Here is a 27,346-nt window from a genome sequence, read left to right on the forward strand (position 1 = left end):
AGGTGTGGTGGTGCGCACCTTTAACCCCAGTACTCTGGAAGCATTGATAGGGAAGGAAGACTGATCTTCAAGTTCTAGGCCAGCCTGGGTATACAGGAAGTTTCAGGGTAGGCCTGTGACACAATGAACCCTATCTAAAAAGCAATCAGTACAATGTTTACCAAGTGCACCGCCCCGGTGGTGGTGTGATTTAATCACAGTTCCCATTGTTGGGAATTTAGATTATGTGACTGGTCACACATTGTACACAACTTTATTTTAGAATCCTTACTAAATTTTGGGATAAATTCCCCAGAGTGGACTTTCTAGACCTAAGGAAGTGAAGCTTTTAAATAATGTTGAAACCTACTGCTTGTGTGGATGGAAAAAAAAACAAAACAAAACAAAACAGACAAACAAAAAACACTGCTCTTACCTCAAAAAGGCTAGGAGTTTATTGTGGAGCCAAATACGAGTGACCATTGCCTGAAACCAAAGACTCCGGCTATCCCACATACGATGTTCCAACGCGATAACAATTTCATGACGTTATAATAGTCATAGAAGAAGATGGTCATAAACCAAGCTACTTTCTAAATACAAGTAAAACAGTTTAGGAAAGCAAGCAATTTGAGAGCACCTCACCCAGTCGGGTGGCTGACTTTTTCCAGCAGAGAAACAAGAATTTCAGCACAGTTGGTGGATGCTTAAGGCCCTTCCCCTTTTCTAGCCACAAATCTGTTAATTTTGTAGGCATCTCACCAGGAACTCCATTTACAGAATAATGCAAAACCCCAGGAGCAACCTATCGGCTCTTGGTTTCAATTTATCAGATTTTAATTCCATCCAGACATCTTTTGTATTTCTCGATTATCAAAAAGAAAAATTTAACAACCTTTGACGATAAGTCTCAAGAGCAACCAAAATGGCAGTATCCACAGAAGCCTCAACCAGCGGTGGTTTAAGGCAGGGCAATGAGTAAGCGAGTAGGGGGTGGGATCCTCAGGACTATTCATTGCTCACCTGACTATGGGCCTTGACGCCCTATTGCAAGCACATAATAATGTGAACTTAAGTACAAAATAAAAACCGCATTAAAACAAAGGCGGTGGTGGCGGGGGTGGGTGGGGGTCGTTCTGCCAGTGACTGGATTTTCTAAAGGAAAAACAAGGCGTGCATCTGTCAGAGATGAGCACCAACCAGCCCATCCTAATCCTAGGGAGGAAGGCTTGTGGCTGCCACTGTAGCATTGGCGACTGGGCCTCTAAAAACTGCGACGGTGCCCATTTTTCCCCCTTCATAAAGAAATCAGGCTGGGAAGGGAGAAAAAGAAATCGATTATTCGTAAGCCGTGCGCAAGTAGCACTGTTTCTAAACTTTCCAGTCTGGAGACTCGACAGGTGACAAAGCCAGGGTAGGCTACACCGGCGACAGCTTCCCTGAGTGCCAGGCCTGAGGAACAGCGCATGCGTGGTGCCCTTTCCCGGGCGGTACCCCGCCTTCAGGGGGGCGAACCGCGCAGGCGCACGCGCAGGCTTCCGCGGCTCCCGGGCTCAGCTGATGCGGTTGTTGTCCTGCCCCTCCCCCGCCCCGCTCGGCCACTCGCAGCCCGGCGCTCCGCCCCGCACCGGGACCGGGGACGCCGTGACCCCCTTCCTGCGCCGGAGCATCCCGGGACCGCGCTGCGCTCCGCGTGCGGGTGAGCGACCGGGACCCTGGGGCCCCTCGCCCCGTGCCCGAGCGGTGGGGAGGCCGGGTGCGGGGCTGTCCCCGAGGACCTTGGCTTCCTGCCGGCTGCGGCTGGGGCGGCGCCAGGGCCCTTGATCTGGGCGGCCCAGTGGCTCTGGGGTTGTCCCTTTCTAGTTGCAAGGTGGCTCGGGTGTTGATATCATCCGGGGATTTTTCTTGTGTCGCCTTTGGAAAGGCTCTTAGGTCCCTTCAGAACCGACCCCGCTTCTGGTGACACATCTCAGTTGGATGCTGTGCTACTGTATTTATCTTTTCCCCCACCCTCCGTTTCCAGACCATCTGAGTGACAACCGTGTTGAGTTCACAAGACCGCGACATAAACATTGAGGCCAGGGAGGAGGCGAAGGGGATCTTGCACTCCTTTTAAAACCTCAAGTAAGTCTCCAACATAACAGTACTTACACTTGGCAGTACCTTAAAGAAAAACTAGACATGAACCGTAGGGTTCAAGTTACTGCTTAATCTGGTGCGTGCCTAAACCTGCCTTCAGCAGAATATGTCAGGGTTGCTGTGGATCTCAAAAGCCACTTAGCTGTCTTCAGTGGACATAGTTTTTCACCCCTGTTGTCTAAGAGAGCTAAAAGGGTGTACCCCATGGCTTCCGCCGAGGCCAGCCAGTCCCAAAGCACCCAGTGTTCTGCATAGCTTCCAAGGTCACAGTGTTTGGGAACAGTAATGATTAAAATTCATCCCTGTGCACCTGTGGCTGGCAAGTGTGTTGGTTTGGCTCTAACTTGCTTTCATTGAGCCAAGTTTAGGATACTGTTTGTTTGGAAGTCACAGTCATCAACCTATTTGAGATTAGGTAGGCAATGTGTGCATAAAACTTTTGGAAATACTTCTAAACATTATTTTATCCTTTTTACTCTTGTTTACTATTCAAGTGTTTTGTTTAATGTTACTATCTATACTGTGAGTATTCAGCAAACACTGTACACATTTTGAAAAGCTAAATTTCCTTCATATGGGGTGGTGACTTGCATTATTTAGTTAGTTTTATTGATTAAATAATTTAAAAGTAACATTTACTGATTGCTTAATGGTATTTAGAAACTGATAAATGATATATGGTTAACCGTAGGAGGAATAGAATTGCACCATTAAAAATTGTTTTCAATTTCTATTAATTTTTTTTCAGAATGCCAGCATGTTGTTTTATATGACTTTACATGTTCCTTTCCATCATGAAATTGTAGGACTTTAATGTATTGCATGACCTATCTGGAGGACTTATTTCTGTATGACTTGTAGGAGTAATTAATTATTCTTCATTGGATTGTAAGCTTCTGTTATCTAAACTGTTACCCTAAAAATTTGACCTTAATATACTAAATTGTGCTATTTTGTATTGTAAATTATATTTAATATTTTTGAATATTTGCTTAACTGCCAGACTGTTAGAGGAAAATATTCATGACTTAAACTTCTGATTCAGAGATTTTCTTCTTTTTGTAAATATTTGCATTTGTTTGAAGCAAGAATTCCAAAGTTGGAACTCAGAGGAATATGAATTTTAAATGAGTCAAATCTTACTGTAAAATTAGCTGGCGATTGGTTGTAATAAGCCAGCAATTAATTTCACCTTTAGTAAAGCCAACTGCTTTCTAGTTACAACATGTTTGTTTGTTTCTGTAAAAACTAAGAATAAGAACATATACCTCTTATAACACTAAGAGGGCTTCAAGTCTGTCTGTGCTGTAAACTTTTACCAAATGTTTCTCACCATTTTTGACCCTTATCCTCATCACCAAGATTTTATTTCACATTGTTCCATTAGAAGAACACTTCTGGCTCCGAGGAAATGGCTCCCTAATGTCAGACATAATTTTGATTGAGTATAATTTTAATCCTACAAGTAATTTGCACTTACCTAACCCTGTAAATATCCCATGAGATTACTTTGAGCCTGGAATTTACTGTCAGATTTTTCTCTTTCATTAGACATGGGAAAGTCTCTTTCTCATTTGCCTTTGCATTCGAATAAAGAAGATGGTTATGATGGGGTCACATCGACAGACAATATGAGGAATGGATTGGTTAGCAATGAAGTGCATAATGAAGATGGAAGAAACGGAGATGTCTCTCAGTTTCCGTATGTGGAGTTTACCGGAAGAGATAGTGTCACTTGTCCCACTTGCCAAGGAACAGGAAGAATTCCTAGGGGTACGTGTTACTGTATGGATAGTCCTCTTAAAGAAGGATTCCAGACATTTGCTCAAGTAATGTAGAGCCTGTTGCCTTACACCATCCTGTTTTCAGGGATTCGAAGTTAAAACTTACCAGATTTGTTGAGTCAAAAAGACACAAAAGCAGACAGTTCCTAGTGCTCTTAAATCATCGCTATCCATGACTTCACCACACCTGGGGTATTTTTCATGCTTGCCTGCTGTAATAGCCAAGATGCACTGTCATTTCCACTGAGGATTTGAGTCCTTTTTGACATCTTTAGAAGCCATATCAGAGTCTTTTTGCCATACTGGATGTTGGTAGTTACATGATTCAGTAACTCATTATCTAAACAATAAGTTGTTCATGTCCCACTTAGACATTTCAAAAAAAGAAATCTATGGTGTATGAAGAAGAGCCAAGTAAGGAAAAAAAAAAAAGAGGTTGTGATTTGTCATGGGGAAGACAAAAGGAAATAGTTCTCTCCCTTGGGTACTTGAGTTGCACCGATAGGAAAATAATGAAGTGTGTTGTGGTATACTTCTCTGTGTGCTGACCGTCATTGGGTGACCCTGGGAAGACCCTAAGGACAAAGTGACTGCATGAGAAATTCCAGAGTCTCTGAAAAGTGCCTTGCGTTAAGTGGCGTGTATTGCATAGACTGCTGAATGGTGGTTTTATCTTTCTGGAGGCAGTAGCTTCTTAAGAATAAAAGACGTATTGTAGTTGAAGAAGTTAATACACCAGAGTGGTAGGATAAGAATACTATTTTTATCTTTCTAGCCATGCTTTTGAGCTATGGTCAGTAGGCTTTTTGGTAGCCTGAGTTTGGATTATGGAAAGTAGCTAAATCAAGAAATACCCGAAAGATTTTTTTTTATTCTATCCAACAGTTTAAAGAATGAAGTAGCTGTTTACTAAAATAGGTATAAAAACAATTTAAGAATGCATGTTAGAAGTGAGGTAAGGAGCTCAGACATGTTTGGGGACGTGGGTTTGGCATCAAAGTGAGTTTTTAATGGGTAGTTCTAAGGGTCTGGAGCTGAAGAGTGTATCTTAGCTGGTGCCATTGAGGTATGATGACACTTCAAATGGAACTTGATGGGACACTGTTGTTAGGAGTTTGGCTAGAAGAAGAAGAAGGAAGAACTCCGGGGCCAGTGCAGGATTTGAGAACAGTTGCAAGAGAAAGAGGAAATCTGTCTTTGGTGTCCTAGAGGATAGGTAGAAAAATGCCCTGAAAAGGAAAGAGAGCCATTGCTAATGCAATGACTGATGAAGTTGTGGGGGCCTGGGGGCTGCCCGTTGGTTTTGTGATGTGGGGGCTACTGAGGATTTCTTAAGAGAGTAGTTTGAGTAGTTGCAGGAGGATGTGTAGACAGTGTTATAGGGAAACCGTTTTTTTTTCTTGAATTAATGCACACTAAAAGGTGTGGGGGCAGTAATGTAGCATCTTAGAGAAATAGGTTTTGTGAGTTTTGCTTTAGAATCGGAGAGAGGAGAGGTGGTAGCTGGGAGGTTCTAAAGTCAGAAGAGTGCGTGCTAGATGTGTGCATGCTGGTAAAAGCGTTTCATAGAGGACACACTGTTAACACACGGGATGAGATAGTGATTGGAGCAGTGTCCTTGAGTAGAAGCAGGAAGATGATACCTCGTGCAGAAGGGTGACCCTGTAGAGGATACAGGGAGCTTCTCAGGAAGGGACATAGGAACAGGTAGATAGGTGGATAGATGGGTAGAGATTGTTAAATTTCTGAGGCAGAGGGGTCTATGAAACAAAGGGCCTATTTAGCTGTTACAGATATTAGCCCAAGGTAAAAGCTGGTCCTATTAAAAATTCTCTAAGTCATCAGCAGCATGGCCAAATAGCACTTGGAAAAGTGTCCCCTGGACCTAAGGGACCAAGATAATCCATAGTGAAATACTGGGAGAAAAACTATAAATTATTTACATTCTGGGTCTAGAAAAGATGCTAGGAAAACAGAGAAGCCCATGGAAAGTAGGAGAGGCTAGAAAGAGAAGGTTTTGCTATCTGGTTGTTTGGTTCCAAAAGCAGAAAGCAGTGTGGTCTGGTTGCTTCCTCTTTAACATACAGGCAAGGAATAGCCTCTTTGTTTGATGCCATGAGCTGAGTGAACTCTTTTTCTGTGTTTTGTCCTGTAGGTTAATTTAGGAAATGTAAAAATGTACCTTTGCGAGGTACATTGTTAGGGACATTCTCTCCCTGTATCACATTAAGGACCAAGAATGAAGATGAAGGAGGTGATGCTGAGAATTTGAAGAGTTGAGTTTTGATTGTGATTTTTAGAGTGAGTGAACTAAGGAAATACTCTCTTTAGGGAATCTCTTGAAATTAGTGATTGCAGGTGAGAACAGTTAGCTTTTGAGAGCGTGAGACTTAAATAGCAGTTTGGGTTCAGCACTAGAGTAACTGGGAATCCAGGAAAAGGCAGCGGCAGTGTTTCTTCTACCCTCCGTCAGACTGGACTGAGTGGAAAACAGTGGACCTGAAGGCGCGGGCCTAAGTTCAGCTCTCCTGAAGTCAGGACTTTTCGGTTTTGCTTTATTTTGAAATTTGGTTTTTGAACCCGTGGATCAAAGGATAGCAGAACCCTCATTATTTATACTACTTTTGGTTAATTAGACATTATGAAAAACCATAGTATCTTCTCTATTACTCAACTTTTGAATTAATTTTTGAAGGTATAAATCACAGCTTCCTAAAGAAATAAGGAGAGCAGTATTCTGATATTTTGAAGGCAGATTTTACAGAACACCATGGTATTTTAGTTATTGGTGTTATTGAATTTTTAATGTACATCTATCACTTTAGGGCAAGAAAACCAATTGGTGGCATTGATCCCATATAGTGATCAGCGATTACGGCCAAGAAGAACGTAAGTGATTATAAGATTTCTGCTTTTTTGTTATTTGTATATTTTTACTTTCAAACTGTGTATAAGTAATTACACTAGTTAAGACATTTAAGAAGAAAACTGTATCTAGTTTTTAGATTATATCATAATATGTCTTGTGTCTTTAACAAAAATTACTGATTGAGATAAGGATTTGAAAACTTCATGTCACCTATATCTTCAGAGATGTGTTTATTAAGAACCCTAAAATAGTGGCAGTAACACACATGTGCACAGGCCATTTTCATCAGGCATAGGACATTCTGTGTTCTCACTGGCTACAGAATGATAATGACTGCCCAGAGCATAATGGCCACAGAGAATACAGCATGTTTAGCCGATACATGCACATTTGAAGAGAAGCCAAGGGAGTCTCTAACGATCCCAAGAGTCCTGGTGTCGAAATCAAATGCTCCACCCCTAAAGAAGATGCCTACACCCAGCATTCCTAGCAAGTATTTTTGAGAATAACTTGTTACAATGAGAAGAACAGAGACTGCAGAAAACCCACAGTGGCCTTGAGAAGGTCAGAAAGGGCTGAGTACATCCCATTACTCAATATGAAACATGAGGCTATATAGAAGTTCAGGGTCTCTCTGAGACACCTGTTTCAAATAACGCAAAGCAAATAAATGTGTGTGCATGTGTGTGTGCACAAGTAATTAAAAATAAAAGAACCTAGTGAAATATTGGAAATACAACAAAGTTAGGATGTGTGATCACAATGATTTTTATATTTTTTTTGTGCCTATGAGTATATGTAGGCATGACAAATATGAGTTTGTTTATTGGTTACTTAGGGATCATTATTACTAAGATGGAAAAAATTCCCCCACAAATGAGTGGGAATTGGCTGGTTTGCTCCACACAGCAGCATAAACTCTGTGGTAGCAGATTAGTGAAATTTTGTTCGTTTACTTTATTTCTTCTTAATAAGCCAGTTTTCTTCTTCTTAGGAAGCCAGAGTACCTAGAAAAATCATTAGGGGGTTTTTAACAGCTGTTCTTAGGTGTCTGCAGTTAACTTGATGGAGACGTAGGAAGTTTGGGGGAGGAGAGAGTACACAAAAGGATAGGTCACAGGAAGGTGAAGGGAGGGCCGGACTCAGAATGAAATTGCCTCTTTGAGCACCGCACGTGGAAGTGCTCAAGAAATCTGAAACCACAGTTTAAGTGTAACCTTGAAAGAAAATACATATTTCAGAGGAGTTATATGGATAGAAAAGACATGTAGGTAATTTATCTTTTTTTCTCTTATACATGCTTAATACTAAGCAAAACAGAATAAATAACATCTTCGCTGCTCAGTAGATTAAACAATGGTTTTAGAACTGAGTACCTGAGGACTTAGGGAGGGAGTCTAAAAGGACTGGAGTTAATGAGGGTAGGGAGCCATGTGTTTATGCCACGCAATGAGCTTTGCAGGTTTTGTCATGGCAGGAAGTGAGACTCTCGGTTCAAACCCTGCTTCCATGAATTCAGATGGGCACCTGGATTCTATGTTTGTGAAGGGCCCTACACTTCATTCAAACGTAAAGTCTGGATTGAAAATCAGTTCTAAATAATTCATTATAAGTCTGAAATCTCATTTTCCAAAAATGATAGTTTATCTTCTAAGGAGACTGTTTTAACTCTTAATAGTACCAACCTTAGCTAATAATTCTAGAGTGAAAACTTGGTAAAATGAAATGTTTCTTTTTGCTGCTATAATATGTAGCAGAAGAATTCAAATGAAAACTTGTTACATGTTGCTCTATGTAATTTTGGATGGCACATATGTAAGCCCTCTTTTTCTTTTCAGAAAACTGTATGTGATGGCATCTGTGTCTGTCTGCCTGCTGCTGTCTGGATTGGCTGTGTTTTTCCTTTTCCCTCGATCTATTGATGTGAAGTATATTGGCGTAAAATCAGCCTATGTCAGTTACGATTTTCAAAAGCGAACCATATATTTAAATATCACGGTAAGTGCACACTTTGGCTGAAGGCCTTGACTCCATCCTTTGTGTTGAACCGGGATGCATTTGCTCTGCTCAGAGAATGCTTGCTGCTGACCCATTGTTGCTGTGTTTTCCATGAATTTGCATTGCTTTTTTAATTAATTTATTTACTTTACAAACCAACAACAGCCTTCTCTTCCTCCTCCAGTTAATATTCACTTATGAGTGAGTACATAATGATGTTTGGTTTTCTGGGTCTGGGTTATCTCATTCAGGACAATTTTTTTCTAGTCCCATCCATTTACCTTCAAATTTCCTGATTTTTTTTTTCAACTTAGTAATAATCAATTATGAAAATGTACCACATTTTTCTTCATCCATTCTTTGGTTAATGAGCATCTAGGTTGTTTCTAAGTTCTGGTTATTACAAATAAAACCACTGTGAACATAGCTGAGCAAATGTCTTTGTGGTATGATTGAGCATTCTTTGGGTATATTCCCAAGAGTTGTATCATTGGGTCTTTAGGTAAACTGATTCCCAATTTTCTGAGAAACCTCCATATTGATGTCCAAAGTGGCTTTCCAAATTTGCACTCATACTAACAATGGAGGAGTGTTCCCCTTGCTCCAAATCCTCTCCAGCATAAGCTGTCATTTGTGGTTTTGAGCTTAGCCATTCTCAGGTGTAAGATGGTATTTCAGAGTCATTTTGATTTGCATTTCCCTGATGGCTAAGGATGATGAACATTTCCTTAAGTGTTTCTCTGCCATTTGAAATTTGTCTGTTGAGAATTTTATGCTTAGATCTGTACCCTATTTTTTAATTGGATTATTTGGTTTTTGAGGTCTAGTTTCTTGAGTTTTTTGTTGGATGTGGTGTTGATAAAGATCTTTCCCATTCTGTAGGCTGCATTTTGTTCTTTAGGCAGTGTTTTTTGCCTTACAGAAGCTTTTCAGTTTCCTGAGGTCTTCTTTATTAATTGTCGTTCTTAGTGCTTATGCTACTGGTGTTCTGTTCAGGAAATTGTCTCCTGCGCCAAGGCGTTCAAAGCTGTTCCTCACTTTTTCTTCCTTGAAGTTCAGTGTAACTGGATTTATGTTGACATCATTGTTCCTCTTGGACTTCAGTTTTGTGCAGGACACATTTACATTCTTCATGCCAACAGCATTTGTTAAAGGTGCTTTTTTTTCTTTATATAATTTTGACTTTTTTGCCAAAAATCAAGATGTATGAATTTCTGTCTGGGTCTTTCATCAGAGTCCATTGATCTACCTGTTTATTTTTATTGCAATACCATGCTGTGTTTATTACTTATAACTCTGTAGTAGAGCTTGATATCAGGGATTGTGATACCGCTGACAGTTCTTTTATTGTACAGGATAATAATTTTAGCTATCCTGGATTTTTACTTTTCAGTATGAAGTTGAGTATTGTTCTTTCAAGGTCTGGCAAGAATTGTGTTGGGATTTTAATGGGGATTTCAGTAAAGTTGTAGATTGCTTTTGATAAGATGACCATTGTTACCATGTTAAAATATGATCCATGGGAATGGGATATCTTTCCATCGTCTAATAACTTCCCAGTTTCTTTCTTCAAAGACTTGAAGCTCTTGTCATGTAGGTGTTTCACTTGCCTAGTTAGTTAACTCAAGATATTTTATATTGTTTGTGGCTACTGTGAAGGGTGTTGTTTCTCTGATTTTTTTCTCAGCTCTTTTATCATGTGTAAGTAAGAGGGCTACTAAGTTTTTGTTTGTTTAGTTAATTTGTATCCAGCCACATCACTGAAGATGCTTATCAGCTGTAGGAGTTCCCTGGCAGAATTTTGGGGATTACTTATGTATATACTACCATGTCATCTGCAAAACAGTAGCAACACTTGGACTTCTTCTTTTCCAATTTTTATCCCCCTTGATCTTCTTTCATTGTTTATTGTTCTAGCTAGAACTTCAAGTACTATATTGAATAGATAAGGCGAGAGTGGACAGCCTTGTTTTATTCTAGATTTTAGTGGAATTGCTTTGAGTTTCTCCATTTAATTTGATGTTGGCTGTCGACTTTCTTTAATTATATTTTAGGTATGTTCCTTGTTTCTCTGATCCCTCCAAGACTTATCATGAAGCGGTGTTGGATTTTATCAAAGCCTTTTTCGGCATCTAATGAAATGATCACATCATGTGTGTGTTTTTTTCCTTTCAGTTTGTTTGTTTGGTGGATTGGCAGATTTTTGAACCATCCCTGCATCTCTGGGATGAAGCCCATTTGGGCATGGTGGATGATCTGTTTGGTTTGTCAGTATTTTCTTCTTCTTATTATTGTATCAATGTTCATGAGGGAAATCAGTATGTAGTTTTCTTTTGAGTTTTTGTGTGGTTTGGCATTAGGGTAACTGAAGCCTCATAAAAAGAATCTGACAGTGTTCCTTCTACTTCTGTTTTCTGGAATAATTTAAGGAATACTCTTATAAGCTCTTATTTGTAACTCTGGTAGAATTCTGTAGTTAAACCTGGTCTTTTCTTTGGGAGAATTTTAATGACTGCTGCTATTTCCTTAGGAGTTATAGGTCTGTTAAAATTGCTTATATGGTTTTGGTTTAATATTGATGTGTGGTATCTGTCAAGAAATTTGTCGATTTCTTTTAGATTTTTCAATTTTGTGGAGTACAGGTTTTTGAAGTATGACCTATTGAGTGTCTGGATTTCCTCAATGTCTATCACTATATCCCCTTTTAGTTTTTAATTTTGTTAGTTTGGATATTTTCTCTCTGCCTTTTGGTTAGTTTGGATAAGGGTTTGTCTATCTTGTTCATTTTCTCAAAGAACCATCTCTTTAATTTATTCTTTGTATTGTTTTCTGTTTCTATTCTATTGATTTCGGCCTTCAGTTTCATTATTTCTTGCTGTCTACTCCTTTTGGGTATGTTTTCTTCTTGTTCTACAGCTTTGAAGTGTTCCTGTTAAAGATAAAGTTGAAGCTGGGCAGTGATGGTGCACACCTTTAATCCCAGCACTTGGGAGGCAGAGACAGGCAGATCTCTGTGAGTTCGAGGCCAGCCTGGTCAACAAGAGTTCCAGGACAGGCTCCAAAGCTACAGAGAAACCCTGTCTCATAAAACCAAAAATAAAAAAAAGGGGGTGATTTGATTGTTTCAAGTTAGAATATGTGAAAATGGCCTGTGGGTTTACCATAAATGTGATTTTGAAAAGGATTATACATCCACCAAACTTAGAAAAACTTTACAGATCTTATATCTACATTTACAGATTAGCGTTTGGCTAAGAAGAGCATGGTTTGCTATATAATCACTTGTGCCATCATAGTTGTTTATGACTTCAAGCCCAGTGTATGCTGTGGTCTGTTTGGCAGAGTTCTCATGAGTATGTTATTTGCTTTTAAATACCAGTATATTTAAATGATAGTGTCTTACTGTGTTTTAAATAATTATTCAAGGATTCTCACGGTATTAGATATGTCCTCATAATCAAATTAAGGAATTTGACCTTTAGGTCAGAAATAGAATTTCTGTTAAGTTGAACATTAGGCTTCACTTGAGGACATTGAAGTAAAAGGCTGTCAGACTATAGGTCATAAGCTGGAGGTCCTTTCAGAGTACCAGAGTTGTATTATTCCTGCCCCTTCAAATGAGGAGTGTGAGTATTAGTGTTGACTGTCAACTTGACAGAATCTAGAAACATCTATCTAGTGAACAAGCTTCTGGGTAATGCTGGGAGGGATTGTCTGTAATTGATTAAGATGGGAAATACCCTTCTCAGGTGTAGGCAGTTCCATCTTAAGGGCTGAATCAGTAGGAGAAGCAAGTTAAGCAGCAATAGTCATTACTCTATGCATATTAACTAAGAATGTGAGATGTTATCAGCTCTCAAGCATCTGCCATCATCCCCTCATATAGAAGCTGAAACAAGGCCTTCCTTTCTCAAGCTGCTTTCTGTTGGATATTTGGTCATAGCAATTTATAAAATAATGAATACTTCCATTTATAGTAGCTAAGAATGTATGGGGATGCCCTGGACAAAAACAAAACTGTGTTCTCTCTTCCATGACTTCTGTGATCCCAACATAGAGGATTTATCCTCAGCATCAGGCAGGCAGTTCTGTAGAAGAAACCAGCCAAGTAACCTCTAAATTCATACACTCTGACAGTGGCCAACTGCAGGTAACCTTCAGACCCAGGGTTACACATTCAGTCCCAGCTGTCCTACTTTTACTTCACAAGCCAGTTTCAGGCTCAGACACTCAAAATTCTGGTAGACTATCAGTTGGTAGTCTCATAACCTATGTTTTAGTTTGGTTACTTTGTCTGCACAACTCATAGAACTTAAGGCAGCAATATACTTGTATTTATTGGTTCATTACAAAAGGATATTTTAAGGGCTACAGGTCCATAGACATATGAAAAGACAGAGTAAACAGCAGAGGTGTGGCTTCTCTCTCTATAGAATTGGGGTGTGTCATGCTCCCAGCACGTGTTTTATCTGTCAAGAGATGGCCTGAGTGAGCCCTTTTTGAGCTTTTATGAAGCATTAGCTGCATCAGCATGATTGGAAGACAGCCAGCTGCAGTTGGACAAAACCATAATCTAATGTAAATAAGCCGGACTGAAGACAGTATGTATCATAGCGCCAAAGCACTAGTCACTAGCACTGCACCAATGAAACGCTTCAATCTTTATTACTAAACACAGGAAAACTTCTGTAGTTCATCATGATCTTGACTCTACTGTGAAGATTTCTTTTTTTTTTCTTCCTAAATTTTTAAATAATTCTTTATTTTATTTTATGTATTATGTATACGGTGTTATGCCTGCATGTACACCTGCAGGCCAGAAGAGGGCACCAGATCCCATAGATGGTTGTGAGCCATCATGTGGTTGCTGGGATTGAACTCAGGACCTCTGGAAGAGCAGTCAGTGCTCTTAACCTCTGAGCCATCTCTCCAGCCCTCTACTGTGAAGATTTAACTCTCAACAATATATGCATTCAATTGCTAACAAAATACATAAACCAGTCTCCATATAGACCTTTAAATGTGTAGTCAAGCAGTCTCAGATATTTTTACATGACAGATACACATGAATTCTGGAAACCTACTTTGGCATCCAGTGAGGATGTGTGCAGTTGGTGTGCGGGAGGAGGAGACGGACACTGATCTGAGGGTGACTCAGAATGGCGACCAGCAGCACCTAACTGAAAAAAGACTGCACAGTTTATTGTGCACAGTATTAAATGGGAGAAAAAGGTCAGGTAAAACTGGGGTGTGACCTGAAATCAGAGAATCAGGAAGCTAATCTTGACCTTGATGGTAAGCACCTGTGTGCACTAAACTAGGGCCTTAAGTTCCTCTTGCCAGAGATAAGGAAAATGACTTCTTTAGCAAGCCAGACTTTCTTCTTCCTGAAGCCCTCAGGGAATGGAGACTCTTATCCAAAAGCCTAACCCTGAGAAAAGAACTTCTGGAGAAAAGACACTATACCACAATTTTTTAGTCTTGCTCTTCCCCTCTTAAGGGAAGGTCCTGGTGTCTTACTCCTTCCCCTTTATACTGGACCGTTCTGATTTCTCTTTATTTGTTAACTGAATTGTTGCCCTTAATGGCCTCGGCTCTGGATCTGAATTGTAGGCATTTCATCCTTGGGATCAAGACTAACTTTCCTGTTTTTGGCATAGTTAGATGGCCACAATGGAATTCCTCGTTCTATGGTGGCAGGTTTTTTTTTTATTTCTAAAGAATTATTATGTTTAAGGCTACTGTAATGGTTTAACACCTACAAGTGGGGTGTTAAAGCCTGACTGGCTCCAGTCCGGGCAACTTGGAAGCCAGAGAGGCTAGAGGCCTCTTCCAGTAGTCTCTCACAATGGGGACCCCTGATAAGTGGTTGAAAAGAAAAGGAAAAAAGAGAAAGAAAAATCCAAGGGACGCTGGGCCCCCAGTCTAATGCACTGCCCAGCGTGTGCAATGGTAGTGCGGGAGGACTGACCCCAGGTCGTCTGGTCATGTTTTTAGCTATGGAGAGCAATTCTAGTGCGGGAGGACTGACCCCAGGTCGTCTGGTCATGTTTTTAGCTATGGAGAGCAACGAAGGGCTCAGGCAGATGGAACATGTGGTTGTGGAAAAACTACCCGGTTCTGGATCCTGATCCTGGGAGAGGAGCAGGAGGGTCTACCGAGTCAGATGGCACCAATGTAATGGTTTAAGTAAAATGCTGCAGGTCCCTGAGTGGTGGCAGGCAGTGGGCAGCAGGTCCCGAGACCACAGCAGGTTACAAAGGCAGTTGGGTCCCAGGTAGGAAGCCACGTGGCAGGTGAAAGACTGTGACAGATAGGCATGCCATGCACAGAAAGTGGGTATTTATTGAGTGGGTTATGGAAGAGAAGGGAAAAGAGGGAAAAGGGAAGAAGGGAGGGGGGAAGGGGAGAAGGGAGGAGAAAGGAGCAAGGCAGAAGCTGCCTCTTTGAGAGAGAGGTGGAAAGGGAGGGACTCAGGCTGGAAGCTGAAGATCAGCTCGCCTCAGTGGACTGGGAGGGAATGGGCATGGCTTATCTCTTAAAGGGACAGGACAGACCATTATAGCTACCATTGTACACATTTTTAAAGTTGCAAGAAATTTCTTAAAGAGAAAGGTGTTAATAGTGAGAATCATTAAAAATGAAAGTAGAAAGGTGCTGGAGAAATGTGGTGTGCAGTGTCAAAATGCAGGAACTGCGTCAAGCATCAGTGATTGCTGTAGAATGTTCATGCAGATTTCAGCTGAGAGCACACTGCATTTTTATGCATGAAAGACTTTTTCATTGACTATTTTCCAAAGTAATTTGATACAATAGTTGTGAATTTAAAACATGCAAACTAAAACTGGCCATGGTAGCATATGTCCGTGATACTGTCACTGGAGGTTAGGGCAAAAGAATGAAAGTAGAAGCCAGTTTGAGTGACAAACTTTAACCTTTTTTCTTTGCATGCTGATTTGGTATAAATCTCTATAAGCATGAGAGTGGAAAATGCCATTTTCATGTAAACAGGCTGATAATGCCACTCATTTGGTAGTGTCTTTTGCCTATTATGCACAAAGATCTGACTTAGTTCCTGTTCCTATTGCCACACAAAACGAGACTTGGTGGTTCATGCCTGTAATAGGAGGACTATAGAGCTAGGAGGAGAAATTCAAGGTCATTCTTAGCTGCTACCTAGTGAGTTCAAAGTCTGCAGGACTTCTTGAAACTTGGTATCCTATTTGAAAACAATTATTTTCATTTCAAGACTGTGGTTTTTGTTTGTTTATTTTTTTAAGTACTAAGTATGTAGTTGGTAGAGACACACATAAATATATATATATAATGCATACTTATATATAATGCATAAGCATTTAAATGAAATTTTAAAATTACATATGGTCTAACTTCTGCTAAAACTAAAAAAATATGTTTTAAAATTTACTTTTCCATACTTTTATGTAATAAATATATTTTCTGTGTCTGATTTTCAAAATTTTGGATTTTGTGTTTCATATACACATGATCTCTGTAAATGTTCTTTGACATTTTTGTTAATTTGACATGTTAATATTTTGTTAATATTATAATATACCTAATAAGTGAGGCATAGTCATAACTAAAATCATTTATCTATAGTTTTGAATTCACATTTGTGTGCCTATTTAAAGATAATGTATGTTTTCTCTGCCTCCTTTCTTTTTACAGAACACACTAAATATAACAAACAATAACTATTATTCCGTTGAAGTTGAAAACATCACTGCTCAAGTTCAGTTTTCAAAAACAGTTATTGGAAAGGCACGCTTAAACAACATAACTAATATTGGCCCACTTGATATGAAGCAGGTAAGCCTCAGTCACGGACAGTCTGAGAGAGTTAAATGGTTCTGCACCCTGTGTGTTGTAAAAGGGAATGAGGTGGGATGCCCTCAAAGACTTGGACAGATGTCCCATATAAGTATAAACCAAGTTCATTGAAGAAGAGATTTCTAACTCTTGGAAAGTTTTGATTATGTTTAGTGTTTGAATCCTCTCCTCAGTTGACGTTTTCCTGGCTCTTCTGTTGTTTTTGCTTTCAGATTGATTATACGGTGCCCACAGTTATTGCTGAGGAAATGAGTTACATGTAGTAAGTGTTGATTTTTAGTTCCTTTACCTTTTGCTTTCTGAATTTTTATAACATTATCAGTTCAAATGAGCACTTTTTCAGTGTTTGCTCTCTAAGCGTGCTTTGCTGCTTTGTAGTCTACAGTGTGCATAATGTGTCCATATGTACCTGTACCCATGAAAGTCATCTTTATTCCCAAGATTTTGCATATATATTGCAAAATATATATTATATGTTTATTACTTATTTTTAGTTACAATATATTCATGGTATATTAATATAGGAGTACTGAGATGTTTTTATGGACTCGTAGTTCTGATGACTTTTTAATAGTGTGTGTGTGTGTGTGTGTGTGTGTGTGTGTGTGTGTGTGTGTGTGTGTGCGCGCACGCGCTGCATGTGTGAGGATAAACACACCCATGCATGCATTTGTGGAGGCCAGGGTTGAAGTTGAGTCTTTTCCATTATCAGTTTCTACTTTTATCTTAAGTTAGGGTCCGTTACTGAAAACCTAGAGTTCATTTATTTGGTGACGCTGCCTGGCCAGCAAGCACCTAATATTCTGTCCCCAGTCTCTAGTACTGAATTTACAAGTGCATCCTGCCGTTCCTGGCTTTCAGCCTGAGTGCTTGGTATCCAAACCCTAGTTCTCATGCTTAGCAAGTGTTTTACCGAAAAGCCATCTCTTCAGCACTTCTTATGTCTTCTTAATAATGAACACATGGGCCCATATTTTCAGCTCTTAAAGGAGGATGAGAGAGGGAAGATTATTGAGGCGAACCTACATAACGTATGGAGATTCCATCTCAAAGGGAAAAAAATAAAACAAAAATCGATATTCATTGTTTATTAGGTTTACCGGAAATTTGGTAAATAATATAATAACATTTCTCTTCCCATTTTTATTTCTTTAACAGTGATTTCTGTACACTGGTCTCCATCAAAGTACACAACATAGTACTCATGATGCAGTAAGTATGGTCATGTTTGCAAAAATAGCTCTTGCTAAGACCTTCAGTTTATTAAGTTTTTTAGAAGATGTATCCCCATGAAAGCCATCTCAGCTGGGCCTTCAGTCTTACAAGAATGCTATGTAAAATGTAAATGTTTTCTCACTTAGCTAGCTCTGGTTGTTCAGAGACACAGTCAAAAACCTGCAGGCCTTATGGAAAGAAGGCAGGGTTAGAGAGTGTGGGCTAACAGCTGTTCCTTTCTGCTTGGTAAGTACACTTACAGCACCAGGGAAGAGTAATGTGTTGGTGGGTATTGTTGGAGCCCAGAGGACTCTGCAGTAAATGTGCAGCTGACAGATTTAGAAGAATAATGTGTTGGTTGGTATTGTTGGAGCCCAGAGGACTCTGCAGTAAATGTACAGCTGACAGATTCAGAAAGGCAGACCCATGAGTGTCCTCAACTTCTAGGACGCCCATCTTGCAGAACTGCAAGAACACTTGTCTGTTGTAAAAGTTGCTGTCATATCTGTGGAAACCTTGTGAAGCTATGATTCTTCCCTTCAAAATGGGATTCATTTCCAGAACAACTCAGCAGTGTAACCTCCGCCTAGGCAACAGAATGACCGTACCTCATTCCCCCACACCATGAGGCCTGAGAGCAATAACAGTCACTCTTTAGTCAAATTTACATAGAGCCAATCCCACAAAACTACCTGCTAATAGACCACATAGAAATTTCTATAAAAGACAGGTGCTGAGCATGCCTCACCTTTGCTAACAACCAAATCTGGGTGTCCACAAAGCTGGTTATCACCAAAGAGTGGATGAGGAGAATGGGTGAATCCAGGATTCAGGGGTGTTTAGTAACTTTATCTAATGGTTTGGAAAGTCAGGTACTTCCCCTTGGATGCTGGCTCTTTCCTGGATCATGTCACCTGTTCCAGAGTACTGCTTTGTCAGGTTCTACCTGCCCTTTTTGTGATTTTGATATGCATCTTATCATTGTCCTTGCCTGTGGAATTTTCCAACTATGTCTGTAAAAATTAGAAATTTTGTGGAGATCATCCCTTCTTCTCCTTCTTCTCGCTACTTCTACTTCTTCCCCTTATTCTCCTTCTTTATTTTCCTTTTTCTTATGCTTCTTCTTTTCCGCACCCTTTCACTTCACTTTTGCCCCTCACATGAAAAGTAAAGAAGATGCAGAGGTAATGTGCTTGAGTAAATTTTTTTACCCTCAGATCCTTGCTTGCCATAGACATCCAATTCTGAGCCCTGAGGGGGTACCGAGGCTGGTACTCAAGTTCTCCCATAAGGGGTTACTTAGGTACATAAAATATTATTGGTTGTATTTGGTATTTTGGTCATTAGTTAACATTTAATTTTCATTTTTCCTATCATGAGGGAATCATGTGATTCTTTTTAAACATATAATAAACTACTTTTAGTCAAAATAACTACCTGTATTTTTAAATATATATTTTACAAATATGTTTAACATATTTATAAAGAAATACATATTATTATCTATTTTTATATATTATCTATGCAGATAATTGGACAGGGTTGCTCAGTTACCATTTTTGGATATGGCGAAGAACTGTTTCCTAAGAACCCCATGTCTATCATATTGTCATCATTAATACCAAATCCAAATTATCGGTAACTGATCATTATAATTTGCGATAAGTAGTTTTAGGATTTTAACTTATGAGCTATAAATTGATATTAGCTTGATTTTTAACCTCAAATAATCTTCTTGGAATAATTTTTACATACAACTTGAGTATTCTTTCCATTCTTTTCCTTTTTAGAGTAACTGTAACAACGACGTACTTTGGACACTCTGAGCAAATATCTCAGGAGAGGTACCAGTATGTGGACTGTGGAAGGAACACAACTTACCATTTGGCCCAGTCTGAGTATCTAAATGTCCTTCAGCCACAACAGTAAAGCCTGAAGAGCAAGGACACACCCGAGGTTTGCTCAGAACTGTCTGTGAGGACGCACTGCCTAGAAGGAACTCTGGAATTGAGCACGTCTAAAGTGTACCCTAGGACACTGAGGGCTCAGATGACAGAATCTGCTCCTTACGCGGTTACTGGACTCTTGTTCTGTGTTGATGATTTGCTCATACCAGGAGCCCTTATTCGATTGTAAGTTAACTGATTGGCTTTCTTCTTATATTCGTTCCCAAGGTGAAAAATGAGACTTCCTCTAAATACAATAAATAATTATATAAAAATCATAGACTTAATCTATAGCTCTATTGATAATATAGTTCACTCATGAACATAATTTGAAAAATAACTTCTGAAGATTTTTATATGAAATTACTGAAAGTCATGGATGACTTTTAAAAACTAACCTGTTTTATAAATTCCCATTCTTACATGATGGTAGTCTTTTGACTATATGATAACTTAACTATTAGCTAAATGTTTTTAGCCTTTAATTTGTTGAAATTCTACTCATTTGCATGTTTTTGTCTTATTTTTAGCTAATGGTTGCATAATATGTACCAACCATAACAGTATGCAAAATTCTGTTCTACACTTTGTAAGAACCTCTTAGTATGTGCTTCGTGAATTTTGTGTGATCATATTCCTTTTGTGTACAATATTGTAAATAAACTGCATGGCTTTTATACAGCTTTGATAAATGTCAAATGAAGTGGTACTGATTGAAAAGTAAAGCAAGTTGTTCATAAAAAATAAAACAGGGCAATGAAATTCAGAAATCTATAAAGTAACAGTAGATTCTGACTACTTGTTAGATCTGGCATAAAATAGTTATATAACAAAACAGTTTGATGCTTTACTTTTATCTTGCTTTTCATATTAAAAATTACATAAATATTTTTCACAATGATTAGGTATCATCAATTTTATGAATGCTTTATGGAGGGAAATTATTTTTTACTAAAAATTATTCAAGAAATCCTTTCATTGAACATTGATGGCGGTATCAAAATAAAACCTGTAGTTTGCTTTTAAATTTTTAGTCTTTGTAATCATACTGATTTGATGCTTTTAGCAGTTAATGTAGTCTTCCTTTTTTAAGTTTCATCTAGCACTGTTTTCAAGTATGATGGATGTGTTCACCTTGTGACATATTTTGAGTATCATTTTCCATAAGGTTCTTTACCTTATTCACTCAGAAAACTCTAAGACCCTAACACTAATCATAGGAGCTAACTATGATACCAGATTGTTGGAGAAGGGCCGCTTGGTCATTTCAGCCACTCGGCTGAATAATCACACAGAAACCATATTATTTAAATCACTGCTTGGCCCATTAGCTCTAGCCTCTTATTGGCTATCTTTACATCTTAATTTAACCCATTTTTATTAATCTGTGTATCACCACGAGGCTGTAGCTTACTGGGAAAAGTTTCAGCATCTGTGTCCAGTGGGGCTCCATGGCTTCTCTCTGACTCCACCTCCTTACTCCCAGCATTTAGTTTACTTTTTTCTGCCTAGCTCTGTTCTGTCCTGCTATATATAGGTCCAAAGCACTCCTTTATTAACCAGTGGCATTCACAACACACAGAGGAAACTACCACATCACCAGATTAATTTCTCTTTGTTTTCTCATTGAAGAAATTGGGTTTTCCTTTTCACACCCCCAAGTGCCTACCTTAGTTGTGGTGTGTACCGTTTACCAGTCTGGTTCTCAAGTATCAAACATAAATTCTAATGGCTTAATCCTGTCCCTTAAGTACATTTATGTCTTTCCCATACCATATTCCTCACTGTGAGTGAACATTTCCAGCGTCCATTTTGTGTGTGTGTGTGTGTCTTACATTCCCAGGGGTTACAAGGCTGGCCTTCCTGTCACACCCAGACCATTCTTTGCAGTCATTCATTCTCTAGTCAAAGCAGTCTTTGATGGATGCTTTCCTTTCCTGTGCTTGCTGGTCATCCTCTTCCCCCACCACCTTCCACATTTATTCTCCTCCAGTCTGCACAAATTGCACAAATGTCCTGTTGGGCTTATTCTTTCTGAATTAAACTCACTTCATTATCTGTATTCTCCCATTTTAACGTAACCAGTGGCTGTGACTCATCTGATTTTCCTTTTGTCCAGAAATTTTTAATCCAATTTCTTGAAAATCACTGTTATCAGTAGTTAGAGCTCCAAGCCTGTGTCTCATCTTGACCAGTAAACTATGTAGTTTAATGTTTGGTCAGTTAACTTTGATGCTTCTGTGACTTTCTAGGTGTAAAAACAAAATGTAAAGGAATCTTTCTATGCTTTCTGTTGTGCTTTTCCCTACCCTTTATGCCTCATTACATGGTGTACAAAATCATCATCCATTCATTTCTTCATATGCCTCATGTAGCAGTAGTCACCTTCTGTGTTCCTTCTGTGTGTGTTTTAGTCTGGGATTGCACTGTGTAAGTGAGCAAGTCTGTTTCACCTTCTTCTAGAATGCCTGTGGAAGGCCTGACGGGCAGGACAGTGCAGCAACCAGAAGCAACTTTGCTCCGAGTGATTCAATTGCAGTTTTTTCATAACTTTTAAAATTTCAGTCACGTATACACATCTAGGTTTAATGTCAAGTTTTGATGATGCTTGAGTCATTAAAAAAAAAAAACAGCTGGAACTTAAACCCAAGTGAAAGATAAAAGGAAGAGAGATGCAGATGGCCTATGACTATTCAAGGGGGTATCAAGTAACTCCTGGGTAAGCCAGGGTGATAAAAAGCTGTAAGTTAACGAAACTGAAACAATCAACAACAGAACCCATGTATTGGAGAAACTAAACCATAGCTGTCGAAGTATGAATGTGACTTTGGCTTTTCTTGGGTCAGTGCTGAGTCTGACTTCTGGCATGGAGAAAGGGTAGGTATGAGTATATTTTTATGGCTACCTTCATAACCTAGCCAGACAGTTGATGAAGACATTATAGCATTGCTCAATGTTCTCGGAAGTAAATTCTGTTCTGTTGTAATCCGGTACTCTCCCAGACTGTGTGGATATTGTGTTTACAATACACTGCTCTCGCTCTCCTCTCTGCTTTTCTTACATGACTTCTCAGCAGGATGCTGAGAGGAGTTGCTTTAAAAATTATATTTCAGCAAATACTTTCTCTGTGGCCAGAACTAGGTTCTCTCTCTCTCATATTTGTGCCCTATTATTTAAAATAGCTATCAGGAAGCCATGACTTAATGCTGTTAAAAATTAGAAGTGTCCAGTTACCTGGTTCAGTGGATAAAGATGTTGCCATGGCAGATGACCTGCGTTCAGTTTCTACATCTCATAGCAGAAGGGGAGATCTTAACTCCTCAAGTTGTTCTCTGTTTTCCACACACATACAGGACAAATGTGTATGCACACATAAATAACACACACAAATGCATGTAAAAGTAGAATAAAATTTCTTGAAGTTAATAGTGAGGGGCTAAGATTTTGGTAACTTCAAATTGCTATTTAAAATATTTCTAAAACTTTAAATACTTTAAAGCCTACCCTGGAACTTAATTTTTGTTTCAATATTTAATACTCCTCAATAATTCCAATCAAAATAAAACATTTTCAGTGTGAATTATTTATAAGTAAGATTATTCTGTTTGAGATATGTAATCCAGTGTGAAAATATTACACATGAGATAATTCCTTGAAACTGCTTGAAAGCCCATATTGAGGTAACATTTAATAGACCATAACTTTATTCTGTGCTCAGTTTTCTTTTGATTCCTGTTTACTTGGGCTTAATGAAGTAGTTATTTTATTTTTTAAAAAAAAGTTACAAGAGTAAAATATAACTCACTTCAGATCTTGAAATTTGCACTTATGAAATGGCAGTGCAGTGTACAAAGGGGTAGGAGGTGACATCAAAACACAGGATAAGTAAAGTCTTAGAAGACTTGAAACTTGGCCCTAGTGAGTCCTTTTTGGTTCTTAGCCTTATTGGGAAATAATGTTGGATATTTTATCGGCAAGTGTGTTGCTGAGTCTTTGCCATTCTCTTTGGTTTTTAAAGTGCTTAAGTTAATAGACATTTAGACAATGCTTCGTATTTTAAAAGATTGTTCCATTCATATACTTTAAAAGTATACAAGCTTTAGGTTTTCAAACACATTATTTGTCTTTTTTGGCAAGTAATAAGAGTTGATCTTAAAGTTGTTGATATGTAATCACAAGGTAAACTGGGTGCCCTTCGGTAAGCGTTTGAGAACACTGAAATACAACAGTTGCTTGGCCCAGAGAACATCTTAGAGGGGCCAGCTTTATGCCTCTCACTTTTTGTGTGTGTGTGAAACTAGGTTTTAAATGAGATATTTAACTTTTTAAGAAAAATTATTACATATCTGAGATAGTTGGGTAAGAACCATTATTCAAGTATTATTTTTGATTAAAACGAATGTATTTGTGATATACTTGGATCAAAAATTTAAATTCTATATCCAAGATTTCCTTACATAGCAATATTCATTCGCAGTTTGTAATTGGAACTACATTGTGTGTCTTTGGTTTGCTTAGTTACAGGTTTCATGGAGGAATTTTGAAACTTACCTTTAGTTTGGGTAAAATCAATAGTGATATGGTTACTAAATGGAATTCCCATGTTTTCAAATGTTAATGCAATCCCTTTTCTAGTTTGTTTGCACGTTTAACACAACCTCCAAGTTGAAGAACATAGAGTGGTTGGTGTTCAACCCTCAAAGCACTGCAGAGATAGCTTAGCAAGATTATGAGAAGCTTTTCATAGTTGAGTCTAACTGTCCTAGAAGGAAGTGATTGCCTTCTGTTTAATTACATTAATTGAAATGTGTTTAGGAAAAAATGTTTTCAGGATATTTTGTATGCTGCAAAACACAAAAGAATAGTATTGTGCCAATGGCCAAAGGTAATATTACTACCATGTAGAAGTCCAAATTGACCCACTTCACTCAGAATTTTAGAAACTAGAAGTCTGGGGGATGCTGCATCAGCTGTCTTGGGTGATACTTAGTGCTGTCCAGGATGAGGAGAAACAAAGCCAGGCTGTGCTAGATGCAGAGTATCATTACACAGAGGCTGGCTAGACTCTAACCGTCAATTCAAATCGTGGAATAGAAAATGTAAAATATGTTCTGTATACTTGCTCTTTAGTGGTCTCCATCATGGTACATCTATTAAATTTATTATTTGTACAGTTCAGTTCTGAATTATAGTTATGATTGCCATTTGTGTAGGAAAATGTGGTTGTAATAGGAACAAAAGAATAGACGTGCCCCTCAATGCTATTTTTTAAATTCACTTGTAACTGTTACTCTTATACTTGTGTATGACAAAATAAAATTTGTAAAAAAACATTTTAGCATGAAAAATAAAATTTATATCAATGAATTATTTGGCTTATGCTCTTGAAGTGTTGTAAATACAGATATTTTAGTCCCCTCAGCTTTGTAGAATCTGAGCATGAGCCTCACTCATCTTTGACATCTCTTTCTTTGATCCGCTCTAGCTTCCGTTTTTGTCCTCACGTGTAGATGGAGGCTGCTTATTTGTTCCCCAATAAGCCCCCCAAATCACCCCACAGAAACTGTATTAATTAAATCACTCCTCGGCCTCTCTTAGCTCTAGCTTCTTATTGACTAACTCTTACATCTTAATTTAACCCATTTCTATTAATCTGTGTATCGCCACGTGACTGTGGCTTACTGGCAAAGTTCCGTCTGGCATCTGTCTCTGGCGGGGCTACGTGGCTTCTTCTGACTCCACCTCCCCTTCTTTTCTCCCAGCATTTAGTTTAGTTTTCCCTGCCTAGCTGTGTTCTGCCCTGCTATAGGCCCAAGGCAGTTTCTTTATTAATCAGTGGTAATCACAGCACACAGAGGGGAATCCCACATCACTCAAGTTCTACCCAAAATATCTCTGGATTCTTATGTATGGAATCTCTATTGCTCCTCTTCCCTTGTTCTTTATAAGAAAAAAAAAAGGCCTAGGTCCTTTCTCTGATGCTGAAACCATTAATTATCTGTTCACCATAGCCTAACTTTACACCTGTGTCCACCTTTGAGTTTCCACTGGGAACTTGCGTCAGCCCTTTGCTCATCCCGTACATTTATACACAATTCTGTATTCATTTATTCTCTCCTCCATTATATCTTGCCTAATGCTCAGCTCGTATCCCACTTCTTTCCAATGGATTCACAGTTGATAATATTTTCCCTGTTGCCTACTTTTAAATCAGTTGCCTAATCACAAAGGAAAAAGTTGTATTTGAACCTAATATGTCTTCTCTTAAACTGAATTTAATAGTGTTTCAAATATTTACATAGGTCTGTGTGTATTCAAATATCTTTCCCAGCATAGAGTTTTTATTATAAGCACAGTTTTTAAAGTGTTGTAAAAAATAGATGAGCTGAGGTTAGGTGAGATGTGCCCTAAAGTATGTTGGTAGGATAATGAAGATAAAGATGTTTGTTTTGGTTTTTTTAAGTCTGATATTTAAAAAAAAAAGTGAAGTGAGAAAGAAGCAACAAGTTGATGAAGCTTTTTACTCTGGTAAATTCCTTTGATCAAAGTTTTTATATTTTTTAAGATGTAAATTTTAGTTTCCAAGACAGCATGTCGTCTAGGACCCCAATACATGACGTCATGTCTGCCTTAATTTAGTGAGGAGCAAAAGGCCAACATCTGCAGACAGCTTTAAGGATCAAGAAAGGTGTTTTCATACACCGTAATTGAGCACATTTAAGTTTAAATGTATGCTTCACAAGTAGCTTTTCAAATGACAATGAAAAGTGTGATTTTTACTTTCTAAGAAATGGTTTTCTGTGTTTAATGTTTAGTCTTGGAAAGAAAAATTTCAGAAAGTTGTACAGTGCATTATATTTTATGTTGATATCGTAAGTCAAAATTTGCTCTTTGAATCCAGTGCTGTAAGAAGTTAGCCATCACAATCTTGGCAAAATTTATCTTTACTTTGTAAGTCCAATACTAGGAATGGGACACACTGTTTACAGAATTTTTTTTTTTTTTTTTGGTTTTTCGAGACAGGGTTTCTCTGTGGTTTTGGAGCCTGTCCTGGAACTAGCTCTTGTAGACCAGGCTGGTCTCGAACTCACAGAGATCCGCCTGCCTCTGCCTCCCAAGTGCTGGGATTAAAGGCGTGCGCCACCACTGCCCGGCTGTTTACAGAATTTTTAAAAGTCTCCCTGAACAGATCAATTGCAAAATGAATCCTGACCTTAAATGTAAAAAAAAAAATGTTTCTTCCAATGAAACAAAAGCAATTTTGTCTTATAATTATTTTTGCTCTTTAGAATAAATGTAAATGAGCTATCAGTGAGACATTGATGATCTAAAATTGATTTTAAAAATGGTCACGTATGGTCTCTTTCACTAAGGATGTTTATAGAATACACACTTTCAAATATCTGAAATTGGGGCTCGAGAGATTCAGTGTTAAACAGTGCTTACTGTGCTGCCCGAAGGACTGGAATCTGATCCCAGCAGGCGGGATCGTGTTTGATCACTGCAGCTTGCTAGATTTCAGCCAAACCAAGAAAATAAGCTGTAAGTTCAGGAAGACCCAGCCT

The 27,346-nt window shown here is 38.6% G+C and overlaps 1 protein-coding gene across 1 annotated transcript; it reads left to right on the forward strand.

The window, feature by feature from the left end:
• The first annotated feature begins 1,537 nt into the window (after positions 1-1,537).
• On the forward strand, positions 1,538-23,550 carry Tmem106b (transmembrane protein 106B). Its single transcript, XM_075953922.1, has 9 exons — positions 1,538-1,678; positions 2,003-2,103; positions 3,670-3,891; positions 6,728-6,791; positions 8,610-8,769; positions 16,459-16,599; positions 16,833-16,882; positions 17,779-17,832; positions 19,626-23,550. Exons 3-9 carry the CDS (start codon positions 3,672-3,674, stop codon positions 19,762-19,764), a joined length of 828 nt encoding a protein of 275 aa, XP_075810037.1. The 5' UTR covers positions 1,538-1,678; positions 2,003-2,103; positions 3,670-3,671; the 3' UTR covers positions 19,765-23,550.
• The last annotated feature ends 3,796 nt before the right edge of the window (positions 23,551-27,346 follow it).

Source organism: Microtus pennsylvanicus, chromosome 19 (assembly GCF_037038515.1).
Source record: "Microtus pennsylvanicus isolate mMicPen1 chromosome 19, mMicPen1.hap1, whole genome shotgun sequence".
Lineage (NCBI taxonomy): Eukaryota > Metazoa > Chordata > Mammalia > Rodentia > Cricetidae > Microtus > Microtus pennsylvanicus.

Bases quoted from the DNA above. Each gene is read 5' to 3' on its own strand.
- Tmem106b (XM_075953922.1), top strand. From the start codon at position 3,672: ATGGGAAAGTCTCTTTCTCATTTGCCTTTGCATTCGAATAAAGAAGAT. The intron at 3,892-6,727 runs GTACGTGTTACT...CTATCACTTTAG, and splicing joins AACAGGAAGAATTCCTAGGG to GGCAAGAAAACCAATTGGTG. The intron at 16,883-17,778 runs GTAAGTGTTGAT...TTTCTTTAACAG, and splicing joins GAGGAAATGAGTTACATGTA to TGATTTCTGTACACTGGTCT.